General features: G+C 40.5%; 1 protein-coding gene across 1 annotated transcript in view; it reads left to right on the top strand.

The window, feature by feature from the left end:
• Positions 1-13,581, top strand: part of LOC137621654 (ribosomal RNA processing protein 1 homolog B-like) — a 127,106-nt gene that overhangs the window by 42,707 nt on the left and 70,818 nt on the right. The window contains exon 5 of the mRNA XM_068352138.1: positions 7,011-7,249. Coding sequence (XP_068208239.1) covers positions 7,011-7,249 — 239 coding nt within the window. The remainder of the gene's footprint in view (positions 1-7,010; positions 7,250-13,581) is intronic.

The following is a 13,581-nucleotide window of genomic DNA, read 5'->3' as shown; positions in this document are numbered from 1 at the left end:
GTGTGGAGACTATCCAGCGTCTCCTCTCTCAGAAGATCTTTTCATGACAAGTTGCAGAACAAATGTCCAGATACTTGCGTAGGTCCTCAGCCTCGGTATACCAGGCAAAATGGAGAGTATTCTGTGGTTGGTGTCGTGAAAGGAATACAGTGAACCCTCGCTACTTCGCGGTTCGACAATTGCGGATTCACCACTTCGCGGGGTTTTTCCATAACCCATATATATATACATAACGCGGATTTTCCGGAAATTTCGAAAATACCGCAATATCTGAAGACCCCAAATACGATATTTCGTTACCTGTAATTCCATTAATACTGTAATTAGTAATATCTGCTCTTACTGATTGTTCATTGCATTACATATGACATATAATTAAGCACAGAAAGAAATAAAACACGAAAAGAGAATGTGATCATACGATAATTCAGTACTGTATACAGTACGTAGTAAAATTACATCGAACATGAAACGCAAATCAGATGCAGTCATACCATATTAGAATGGTGTGTACTGTAATGGATATGCTTCTTTTCCATGAATCTTTTGTATGTATACGTACGTAGTACTGCATCCAATAATATTCTTTGTTGCAAAAATCACATTTCGAATAAGCGTACGAGAGAGAGAGAGAGAGAGAGAGAGAGAGAGAGAGAGAGAGAGAGAGAGAGAGAGAGAGAGCGTAAAATAGCGTACGTAAAGCTGTATTATTATTATTGTTATTATTATTATTGTTGTTGTTGTTAAAATTATTATTGTTATTAATATTATCATTATTATTATTATTATTACTGTACAGTATTATTATCATTATTTATTATTATTACGGTATTGTACTTAATCTACGTACGTTCAGTATGCGCGGGGCATCTTCTATGAGTAGGTAACCAACGCATCATAGTACTGTAAGACGGGTTGTGATTGGTTCAAGTGCTGATAGATGACGAATCAGAACTCAAGTTTTGTAATCTAGCCTCTGATTGGTGTTTTGACAGCTTCTCCAACCCGCAGCATCTCTTTCCGCGGTCACTTTGTCTCCCACTGTATCGCTGTGTTGACGTTGTTAATTGTGAGCTTTAATCTGTGCTGTGCGTGACTGTTTTAAGTTGAACTTTTTGTTGAACTTTCTGTTAAACCCTACTGTACAATGCCTCCCAAGCCTTCTGCTTCTACTAAGGCTGGTAGTGAGCCTAAACAGCACCGAAAGATGATGACGATTGCTGAGAAGGTGACGCTTCTCGATACTATGTTAAAAGACAGTAGAAGTTACGCGGCCGCAGACCTCGAAGACCTGACGAAATCGTGCAGTGAAGACAGTGAAACACAGGAAGAGATCCAAGAAAATGTCGAAGAAACGGTCTTAACATTAGAACGGCTTGCCAAGCTCTGCAAGCTTGCGAATGAGGTGAAAGAAATGTCGCAAGAGTGGGACGAGGATATGGTTCGTTCTGTACAATTCTGCACCAAGATCGATGAACACATGGCTCCCTACAGGATGCTCTTGCGAAAAAAGAAGCAGCGGCAGCAACTTCCGATCACAATGCCCTCAGAAGAAATTGAAGAAGTGTCTCAGGAAGAAGTTGAAGAGGTGTCCCAGGAAAAGACACCTCCGTCTGAAGAGACGTAAAATACTATTATTGGCTGCACAGTAGAAGACATCATCAGCTTCATCATCATCATTTCTACTGTGCAGCAAATTCATCGCCATCATCATTCAAGTTTTTCTTGAACTTCTTTCGTGGTGAGTACAGTAACAATCTTTATTTTTTACTTAAACATTTTAATATTTGTGCCTGTTTTATAGTTTAATACTGTATGCATTAAGTTAAAGGGAAGGTTTTAAAAGCCTATCATATTTTTTTTGTTTAAAATTTACATTTACGTACGTAAAACAATCTCTCTCTCTCTCTCTCTCTCTCTCTCTCTCTCTCTCTCTCTCTCTCTCTCTCTCTCTCTCTCTCTCTCTCTCTCTCTCTCTCTCTCGTAAATTGTTTTCCTGCTTTGCTACGTACAGTATGTACTGTATGATTTTATATAGATACGGTAAATAATATTTGTAATAACATATTTTCTAAAAGCTTTTACTGTAAATATCATTATTTATCACTTTCATCATGCGCGTTAAATGCCTTCTTTGTTCTGAGCGTGGTTGTTTACTGAGCGTACTTTATGACGCCGTCGTTTCAGGCGGCGTCATAAAGAAAAACATTTCATTTGGAAGTCCTAAGGAAAATTAAGTAAAACATTGGTAATAACAAAATCAACATACTGTATACATCAATATAATCGATGCAAAAACTAACCTATACATATATGTGTACAGTACACTAAATGAGTTTGTTTCTTCATTATGATCAGAGATAAACGTAAACAAAACATTGGTTGCCATTTTTTATCGTGCTTTTTAGGTGTTTAGGAAACGCATGATATAAAATCGCCTTTAATATTTGTGCCTGTTTTAGTTTAGGGTACTGTAGTACATGCATTAAGTGTTCTGTACATTAAAGGGTAGTTTGTTAACAGTACTACGTACAAGGGAAGGTTTTAAAAGTCCGAATATACATGTTAAATAAATAGGTAAATATGATGTCACTACTTCGCGGATTTTCACCTATCGCGCCCGCGTCTGGAACCTATCTACCGCGATAAACGAGGGTTCACTGTATCTCTTCACTTAATGCCACTGTTCTAGTAATAGCGGAGTTCCTTGTATACCTTCGGGAGGAAAAGCTCCTTTCAGTTTTGGCGGTGAAAGGTTATCACTCAGCCTTAAGCCTTTAAGCTGAAGGGAGTGGATTTTTCCTCTTCGTTGGAGCTTTCTTTACTCATACGGAGTTATGAGATCACTTGCCTTCAGTCAGAGATTAGGCTTCTTCCTTGGAACGTGGTTCGCATCTTGAGATCCTTAAAAGGACCTCCAAGAACCATTATACCATGAAACTGACCGAAACCTCACTTTGAAGACGGCGTTCCTGCTCGCTTTAGCCTCGGCAAAGAGAGTCGGTGAATTACATGGCCTCTTGTAGGACATCGCCCATTCAAGGGGATGGGAGGAAGGGACACTCAGCTCCTTCCCTGAGTTTATTGCTAAGACTCAAAATCTGGGGCTACTGGACCATAGATTTGGGCGTTTTCTGATTGCGAGTTTATTCTGTAACCAATGACAGAGATCAGTTGTTACTATGCCCAGTGAGGAGATTGAGACACTATCTTAAACGCACTGCTGCAACATGGCCCTGACTAACACCTCTGTTCGTTAGCTCAGGCAGAGTAAAGAGGAGGATCACCAAGAACACGATTTCTTACTGGATCTGCCAAGTAATCAAAAGAGCCTTGGCTCCCGATCCTCCTCTGGCTCATCGACCTAGAGCGCATGATGTCAGGGGAATCAACCCATCTTGTGCATTCAAACGCAACTTCTCCGTGTTGCAAGAACTTCAAGCAGGCGTGTGGAAGAGACAGACCACTTTCACCGCCCATTCTTTAAAAGGCGTGACCCACAGGAGGCTCGATACATTGACTATCGAACCTGTGGTGGTTGCTCAATAAGTGGCTTAAGATACTTCGGGCTCCTTGATGGGCAAGTAGCAGTTGGTTAAGGTCATTGGTTACCTGGGTTGAGAATGGGATAAATGAGAGAATGTCTGGCTTTCCTTTATTCATCTTCCCCTCCTTTTGGTTACAGCAGCATGGGGGTCTCTGCAAGCTGGCTTCAACCTCTGCAGGTAAATATCATTTCCCTTTTGTAGTATAGTACAAGTTACATATTTGTATACTGTCCATGTCCCCATTGCTTTCTTCGAGGGAAGCAATGGGATATGTCTTGTTTTCCTATATAAACTCAGAAGGTGTTCATATAAGACAACAACCTCTATTAAAATGTATTGCACAGGCCTCTATTACGCTATTATACTTACTTTGTATATTTTAGCCTGGTGTCAAAGTTTTCCCTAGACCACAGTCATACTGTACTAGGTAAAACCAGGTCAATGTCCATGCCAGAACTAGGACTTCCACCTACCTTACGAGTGACTCATCCACATGAATAACGGAAGGCTTGTTAGTATGGGAACAAATCACAAATTCAGAGATAATTCAAATTTTTCCCTAAATCAAACCTGGAGTTATTTATATAAATTGGCCAGCCATCACCTGTCCCACAGAAGTCCTGCCTGCAATCAAAAGTAACATTCATTGCTGTGAGAGTACATATAGAGGCAGCAGGGTACCCCCCAGTCTACCCACGCGCGGTTAGGCAGGGTTGCCACCTCGAAATTAAAGATGAATGGCTACTTTCCAGTTACGCTGAAAGGTAATCCACATAAATAACTCCAGGTTAGTATTAGTTAAGGAAAAATACAAATTATCTCCGAATTTTCCATTTTTATGAGCCTCCCCTGAAGTTGATATTGCTTCTCACTCAAAGCTGGTTCAAGGGTTGTGGTGGCGTGTGTGGTACCATCACCTATGTTCCAATGAAGGGCTGTGATTCATAAATATGCCGTTGAATTAATTTCAATCTTTACTGAATTTTTCATTTCTTTAATCCCTTCAAATTGCGGCTTCAATGCATATGTGTCTTTTATAGCTTACAATAGTATTCGTATATTTCATGTGAGTCATAATGATTATTGCAATGAAGCGAAAGCTTTACAACTTTAATATATTTATTAAGAAGTTTTGGAAAGAAGTGAAGAGAGTAAGAGAGGCCGGCGCAAGAATTGAAGAGACAGTGAAAGATGGAAATGGAAGGTTGTTAAAAGGAGAGGAGGCAAGGAAAAGGTGGGCGGAATATTTTGAAAGTTTGCTGAATGTTGAGGATGATAGGGAGGCAGATATAATTGCTGTTCCAGGTGTTGAGGTGCCAGTGATGGGAGATGAGAATGAGAGAGAGATTACAATAGAGGAAGTGAGGAGAGCACTAGATGAAACGAGAGTAGGAAAAGCATCTGGTATGGATGGTGTGAAAGCTGAGATGTTGAAGGAAGGGGGTGTGACAGTACTTGAATGGTTGGTGAGATTGTTTAATGTGTGTTTTGTGTTGTCAATGGTACCAGTAGATTGGGTCTGTGCATGTATTGTACCACTATATAAAGGTAAGGGAGATGTGCATGAGTGTTGTAATTCAAGAGGTATTAGTTTGTTGAGTGTAGTTGGAAAAGTGTATGGTAGAGTACTGATTAATAGGATTAAGGATAAAACAGAGAATGCAATCTTGGAAGTACAGGGTGGTTTTAGAAGAGGTAGGGGTTGTATGAATCAGATTTTTACAGTTAGGCAGATATGCGAGAAATATTTAGCAAAAGGTAAGGAGGTGTATGTTGCGTTTATGGATCTGGAGAAAGCATATGATAGAGTTGATAGGGAAGCAATGTGGAATGTGATGAGGTTATATGGAGTTGGTGGAAGGTTGTTGCAAGCAGTGAAAAGTTTCTACAAAGGTAGTAAAGCATGTGTTAGAATAGGAAATGAAGTGAGCGATTGGTTTCCGGTGAGAGTGGGGCTGAGACGGATGTGTGATGTCGCCGTGGTTGTTTAACTTGTATGTTGATGGAGTGGTGAGAGAGGTGAATGCTCGAGTGCTTGGACGAGGATTAAAACTGGTAGACGAGAATGATCATGAATGGGAGGTAAATCAGTTGTTGTTTGCGGATGATACTGTACTGGTAGCAGACACAGAAGAGAAGCTTGACCGACTAGTGACAGAATTTGGAAGGGTGTGTGAGAGAAGGAAGTTGAGAGTTAATGTGGGGAAGAGTAAGGTTATGAGATGTACGAGAAGGGAAGGTGGTGCGAGGTTTAATGTCATGTTGAATGGAGAGTTACTTGAGGAGGTGGATCAGTTTAAGTACTTGGGGTCTGTTGCTGCAGCAATTGGTGGAGTGGAAGCAGATGTATGTCAGAGAGTCAATGAAGGTTGCAAAGTGTTGGGGGCAGTTAAGGGAGTAGTAAAAAATAGAGGGTTGGGCATGGATGTAAAGAGAGTTCTATATGAGAAAGTGATTGTACCAACTGTGATGTATGGATCGGAGTTGTGGGGAATGAAAGTGATGGAGAGACAGAAATTGAATGTGTTTGAGATGAAGTGTCTGAGGAGTATGGCTGGTGTATCTCGAGTAGATAGGGTTAGGAACGAAGTGGTGAGGGTGAGAACGGGTGTAAGAAATGAGTTAGCGGCTAGAGTGGATATGAATGTGTTGAGGTGGTTTGGCCATGTTGAGAGAATGGAAAATGGCTGTCTGCTTAAGAAGGTGATGAATGCAAGAGTTGATGGGAGAAGTACAAGAGGAAGGCCAAGGTTTGGGTGGATGGATGGTGTGAAGAAAGCTCTGGGTGATAGGAGGATAGATGTGAGAGAGGCAAGAGAGCGTGCTAGAAATAGGAATGAATGGCGAGCGATTGTGACGCAGTAACGGTAGGCCCTGCTGCTTCCTCCGGTGCCTTAGATGACCGCGGAGGTAGCAGCAGTAGGGGACTCAGCAGTATGAAGCTTCATCTGTGGTGGAAATATGGGAGGTTGGGCTGTGGCACCCTAGCAGTACCAGCTGAACTCGGCTGAGTCCCTGGTTAGGCTGGAGGAACGTAGAGAGTAGAGGTCCCCTTTTTTGTTTTGTTTCTTGTTGATGTCGGCTACCCCCCAAAATTGGGGGAAGTGCCTTTGGTATATGTATGTATGTATTAATAACTTTAATCACAACACCTATATTTTCTATTCTTGGAACCACCCAGCACTGTATTGCGATCTATCATTGCATTTTATGAATACCTGAGTAGAGAAAGCATATTAAGATTTTGGTGATTTGTGGTAAATAATTGCATTGGAAAACCACATGTAATAGAAAAAATAGCATATATGAAAGTTAGGCTATCTAATAAATGTGTACCACAGGGGGTTCATGACAAGCATTATACTGTATAATAATTTTGAACACTACATTATTTCTTGAGGTTTAAAGACTAGAGGAAGACATTCATACACATACCAATTGATGTCATAATGATTTTTGCAGGTTTTGGGAGTTTCAAAATTGGATGTCTACCGAAACGCAGTGGCTGAAGATATTATTCGTCACTTAATGCGTCAGACAGATTTAGGTGTAGAGGAAGAAGATGATATTGAAGGTATTCTGAAAGGTAAATTGAGAAAAAAAGATAAAATGTCAATGGTATACGAAAATGTAGTCGATGAGGATGATGTTATCAACGCGGATGGTGAAGACGATGACGATGACGTGGAAATGGAGGAGAGGTAATTGCTCATCATTTCATGCCTTGTGTTTTTAATGCCAATATAGAGTAATGTGTTTATTGGAAATCTTTTCTAATGAAGTAATGAGCAGTGGTCGATTTTTATGAATTTTTCTAAATGGGAAATATGTTGGGATGGGTATTTTTGAAACATTCCTAAGTTACTTTTTTGTTTTTCTGCTGAATCTGGTAAGAGAATGTAGTAGTTGATGTAACTGTAGTGTTCGTACCACCAATGTTTATTAGAATGAGGATGAGCTATCTTGTTCACATAACAACAAACTTATGGTATCAGTGCCTTTTACTACCAGCAAGTAAGCTTCTGAACTTGAGTTTATATAGCTTATATGGTCACAATCTTAATCTTTTGTTGTGTAATTCTGGTTTGAATGGTAAACTATATTCTTTTATAATCATGTGGATTTAATCCTAATTCAGTACTGAGGCTTTACATTATATTAAGATCGGCAAAAGCCTACAACCACTACCTGGTCCCAAGTTTTGGTCGTCATTGTTTCATTATAAGGACCAATTCCCTGTATATTTCTAATGTATGATCTTTTTATTGTAAGACTAAATCATTGTAGTATTTTACTATTTTATTTTGATTTGTCCATATCTTAAAATTTTCTTTTGATTTATAACATACTGTATTTTGTGTGTGTTGTATTAATCTGCCTATCATTCAGTTATTGATATTAAAGATCTATCGCCTCTTTTGTAACTGAAAATCTGGCTAGATATATGTCCTGGAATAAATTGAGAAGCATGAAAAGATTCAGTTTGGTACTAAGCATATACAAACCGATCATCTGTTAAAATAGGGAATGTCTTTAGTAAAGCTGGGGTGGCCGTTAAGTTTGTTAACGCAGTAGCTAATGACAGGTGATGAATGTTGGGGAATAGCCCCTCTCACTTGTGTCAAAGACTTCACATTTGTCTTTGGCCACAATGGTTACTGACATGATTGTACCCTATAACCAGGTTTATTAATTCTTTCTCTTATTTTTTAAATTTTGAATGATTGCTTTGCTGGCTTCATCTGTTGTTATTGAGGCAAAGCAGGATATGGGGGAAAGTGCGAACATCATAACTAGTTTGTGGTAAAGTAGTTGATCAATTTGTATACACTGCTTTTGTAGGGATCATCATTATTCGCAATCCTCCCCATGGGTTAATTGCAGATGGTAGTTTCTTGTTTAGTGGCAAGCATTCAAATTGAAGAGGAAAAGAAGGCCAAGAATGCTTTGGCATCATCCTTTTCAATGTCCAAGATGATGCCAAAGAAGCTATACAGTATAGCTCTTCTCTCCTTTGAGAGTGCAGTCCACTATATCCTGTTTAGTGTGTACATCTCTGGCTCTATCACTGAGGAGTACACATCAGGATCCGGGAGGGCTCTTATCTACATTGACAAGTTTTTGGCATTAGAATTCCTGCCATGAAGGCCACACTCCAACACACTAAGAGCTCTCCAATTGCTGTGCAGATAATTGACAACGAGAGTGACCTAAGGAAGACTGTTTTTTCTGTTCCAGATCTATAGGCAGTGCTTGAGGATGTTTTCCAACACATGAGATCATTTACATGGCCACTTCCTTTTTTTATTCTACCTGATTCTTTGACTTATCCACGAAAATGCTAATGACACTGGGACTTGGGATGACTCTACAGTAGTTGCTTCCAGATGGCCACAAGCAGAGTGGTATCCTGATTTCTTAGCTGTTTTGGTTAAGGTTCCAAAAGAGCTTCCCCCTGGAACAATTCTCTGTCATCCACACTTTCAGAGGTACCACCAGTCTGTGAAGTCACTTGCACAACAATTATGTTTGTGAGGTACTGGAAAGAATATGTCAGGGTACCTGCAATGGTTCTCTGCAGCTGTCTACCATGCAATATGGGCTATCTTCTACAATTGCTGTCATAGAAGGGGTACTTCTCTGAAGCATCTTTAGTGCAGATTGCTGACTTCTTTGTTTATCTTTACCAAGAGAAGTATTTCTTAGTTGTGGATGGGAATTGCTGGTATTTTTGGTAATAGCATCTTTTGAATTTCAGGTGTTACAATACTGGCCAGTCTATAAAGAGATGTTAGGGGTGTTGCCTTTGATATGTCAGTGATTATTCAACCAACTATCAAGTTCTGGATTTACTTTCTTTGCGTGGCATGATCTTTCCCACACTGGTGAACAATAATCTGCAGTAGAATAGCAGACTGCTAGAGGTGTTTGCTTAAGGGTTTTTGGATCTGCTCTCCAGCTAACCAACCAATACCTAATTTTTAAATATTTAACTTAGCCGGTAAATATATAGCTGCAACTCTGTTGCTCGACAGACAAAAAACTGTACAAAAAAACTCGCCAGCGATCGCTATACAGGTTGCGGGTGTGCCCATCAGCGCCAACTGTCGGCCAGATACCAAACTCCATGTAAACAAAGACTCAATTTTCTCTCTGTCGACGTGTCGACAAGACGTACTTTACTCGCTGTTGAAACCTAGAGTTTTTCCCATCATCTTTGGTGAAGTACTATATTCTGGTTTGAGCTTTCGCAGTGCAGGTGTTTTATCTTCATCTTAAATCTTGAACTCGTTTTGGATAGATTTAATTTTTGGTGACAAAGAGAGTATGGACTTTCTTTGACTTTTAAATGGCCGACCCTTCCCTTAGACGGAAGTGTGTTTAGGCTTTTAGTAATTATCTTATCACGTTATAAATTAATTATAGATTTTCCTCTATATATTTTATATCTCACCGCCTTTATTAGGCCTCTTCGATTAACTTTCCATTTATAATAAACATAAAAATAAATTTTAATGTTTTGTTTATATGCGACCTTTCCTGAGAGTAGGCGGTCCTAACTTGGAAACCGAAGTTAATCAACGTTGAGCCCTTTCAATCGTAAATAGCTTTTATAGAGCTAATGATTTAAAACTTTTAAATGAAATATTTTATGAAAGAATTTCTTTGAATAGTCTTCGTACTGTTTTCAAAGATGAACTAACGTTTAGTTTATTTATGCTACGCAGTTTGCGCTCTATTGTTACGATAGAGAGAGAGTGTATCACGGTTTCACTTTGCAGAAAGAGTAAATCGATTCTGACGTTTTGTTCATTCTTCTTTCAAAGCTTAAATGTTTTAAATTCTATTTTAAAGGAACTTTTTAACTGAAAAACCTTTCAGTTTTTTCCTTTGGTCAAATAACATGTTTTTTTGACGAAATGTAATTGGGCTCTTCTCTTAGGTGCGAAATCAAGAGAGAAAGAGATAGAGACGGAGGGAGAGAGAGGAGAGAAAACGTTCCGTTCCAGCGGGTAACGTTGTTCTCGAGTTACTCTCGTCCCTAGTCTCTGTACGGGGAGAAAGGATAAAACGTTTTTAGTTTTATTCTCGTCCCCAGGCAATGTACGGTGAGAGATTGAAAACGTAGTTTTGAATGAACTAGTGTTTATTCTCTTCCCCAACCACTGAATTTTTTTATCTTAAAAGATGTTTACTGTTTTTTTGCTGGTATTAATGTGCTTGCATTATACGACTGATTTCGCATTTACTACCTTTTGATGAGGGTAGAATTGCGTGCTTCAGGTAGAAATCAGTAAAAGTTTCGATTTCAGTGAAATAAGTGCAAAACAGAAAATCGTAGTGATAAAGTGATATTGCGCAAAGTGTTACAGTGTTGCGTCCGAGGGTTCGTCTGTTCGTGCCTGTCGTTCACCTAGTCCGGGACCTCTTGCAAGCTCCCAAGCCCAGGGGAGAAGTAATGTCGTACGACTTATGGGTTCGAGAGGCCTTGATCAGCGAACAGACGTTTCCCTCTATGGTATCGGGTGTATCTTACCAAGATCTCCCCTACCATAAGGCGAGAGAGACGTTTTTCTCCTCGTCATCCGAAGGCTTTTCGCATAAGAAACCTGAAACAAGGTTTCGAGACCCTTAAGCGAAAGTCAGTCCTTTCAGGACAGGTCCAGCGTCCTGGTTGCAGCCATTAGGACAGCTCTGACCCTATGCAGTCATCGGAAAACTGCTCGCCGCCTAACAAAAGCGTAACTCAGACTCCGAGAGTCTTTTTTGTTGGCAAAGTTTTGCGGTCACAGACGTTACCCTCGTCTCTTACCGCAACCATTTCCGTTGATCCTTAATGGGTTGTACGGCAAGACATGCAGAATATGCTTGCCTCCCTTATGGAAGACTATTCTGCCGATTAGTCCGTTGAGTCTAGCCGTTTATCTCATCGATATCCTGGCTTTCAGCCAACCTAACGTTCCTTTGTGCATCCTGTTGACGTTGGCGTAGCTAAGTCACGTCAGTCAGGTTGTTTAGAACCACACTCGATGCGGTCTCGTGTGGATTTTCAGCCACATTTGGACGTTAGGCCACTTGCTGATGCTCCTGTTGATGTTCAGGACGTTCGCTAACAATCGGAGTTGACTTGTTTTGACGCTGTGCGTCAACCTCCGCATTCTAGAGTTGTTTTGACTGCTCAGTCTAGGCAGTCAAAGCAGTCTCGAGTGGACGCTGTGCGTCCTCACGCACCTGTTGTTGTTGACAGTTCAGTTGTTGACAGTTCACAGACTGTCAAGCAGTTACATGACGTTGCGTCCTGGTCCGCTACTAATGCACCAGTGCGTGTGGACTCTGCTTGTAAAGCATTGCCACCACGGTAGGTCTCTCCCTTGCTTGAGACTCAGCTTTTATCGGACAAGGTTCCTTTAGATGACCCTCTTAATGAGAGAATGCCTTGATGAAGTCACTGAGCTTCAGCACGGCATTTTATTCCCGTGCTGAAACTTCGTGACGGGCAAGAGGGCTCTCGAACTTGGGGAAATTGCTCCCCCAGTTCGAATCTAAATTTCTCTCTTTCTTATCTTTTTCTTCCTCTTTATATTGCTTCAACCTTCTCCTAATATTATAAACTTTCTTTCATGATGCTGTCCCAACCCTGAGTAAAATTTTCCATATGTATATGTGTATATTTTTACATATACAGTGATACCTCGGTACTCGACCATAATCCGTTCGAGATCCGTGTTCGACCTCCGATTTGTTCGAGTACCGAATTTTTTTTCCCCATAAGAAATAATGGTATATATTCTATTCCGTTCCCAAGCACTCGAACAGGCCCAAAATATTAATAAAACGTGTACCTAAACAACAATAATTATCTAAATGTGTATGAAATTGGTCAGAAAATCCTATAAAACAATTTTAAACCATTTACTGTACTAAAATAAAACAATTTTAAACCATTTTCTGTACTGTAGTGAACATACCTTTGAGCAGCGGTTCGATGGCATACAGGGATGGATGTGGAGAGGATGGAAGGGGGAGGTTACTGCTTGGAAGGAGAGTCCCCTTCCATGATGTGGCGGGGTAGTTCTCCTTCAGGAGTTGTTTCTCTCTCCAATGAAAGGGTGGGCAGATCTATTTCAGGGGTTTCTTCTCTTCTTTGTCTCTTCTTTGGAGGAGAAACAGGCTTTGATGTAGCAGCTTTCTTTTCTTTTGTGAAAAACTGGTCTATTGTTAATTGTTTCTTCCTCCTCTGCAGTATTCTTCGAAAATGATACATGACACTATCATTAAACATATGCACTGCCCGGTTTGCTACTGCAATTTCTGGGTGGTATTTTTCAGCAAAAGCCTGCACATCTGCCCACTTGGAACAAATTTCATTGATGAGAGAACTTGGAACATCCTCCCTTACCTCATCCTCTTCTGAAGATTCCTGCTCCACAATCAGATCCTGCTGCTGTTGTTGTTGCAGGTGCAACAATTCCTCCACAGTCAACTCGGTAGAATGGCTTTCTACAAGCTCATCAATATCATCCTTGTCGACCTCAAGCCCCAAACTCCTGCCCATGACAACAATTTCCTCAACGACATCAGTGTCATCAGAAATTACAGGGGTAGCAGTGCTTGGACCCGCCTCTGGTTGGAAACCTTCAAACTCCCTCTCTGTGACACATGATGGCCACAGCTTACGCCAGGCAGAGTTCAATGTCCTATAGGTCACACCTCGCCAAGCTTGGTCAATCATGTTAACAGAGTTGAGGATGCTGAAGTGTTCCTTCCAGAATTCCTTTAGGGTCAACTTCGTGTCACTGGTCACTTCAAAACACTTTCTGAAAAGGGCCTTGGTATAGAGTTTTTTGAAGTTTGAAATGACCTGTTGGTCCATGGGCTGGAGTATGGGAGTAGTATTGGGGGGCAAGAATTTGATTTTGATAAAGCTGTATTCTTCTTTCAAGTCATCCTCGAGACCTGGAGGATGTGCAGGAGCATTGTCCATAACCAGAAGACATTTCATTGGCAAGCTCTTTTCAATGAGGTAAGCCTT

This window comes from Palaemon carinicauda, chromosome 28 (assembly GCF_036898095.1).
Source record: "Palaemon carinicauda isolate YSFRI2023 chromosome 28, ASM3689809v2, whole genome shotgun sequence".
NCBI classification, from domain to species: domain Eukaryota; kingdom Metazoa; phylum Arthropoda; class Malacostraca; order Decapoda; family Palaemonidae; genus Palaemon; species Palaemon carinicauda.
This window is presented reverse-complemented; position numbering and strand designations above follow the sequence as displayed.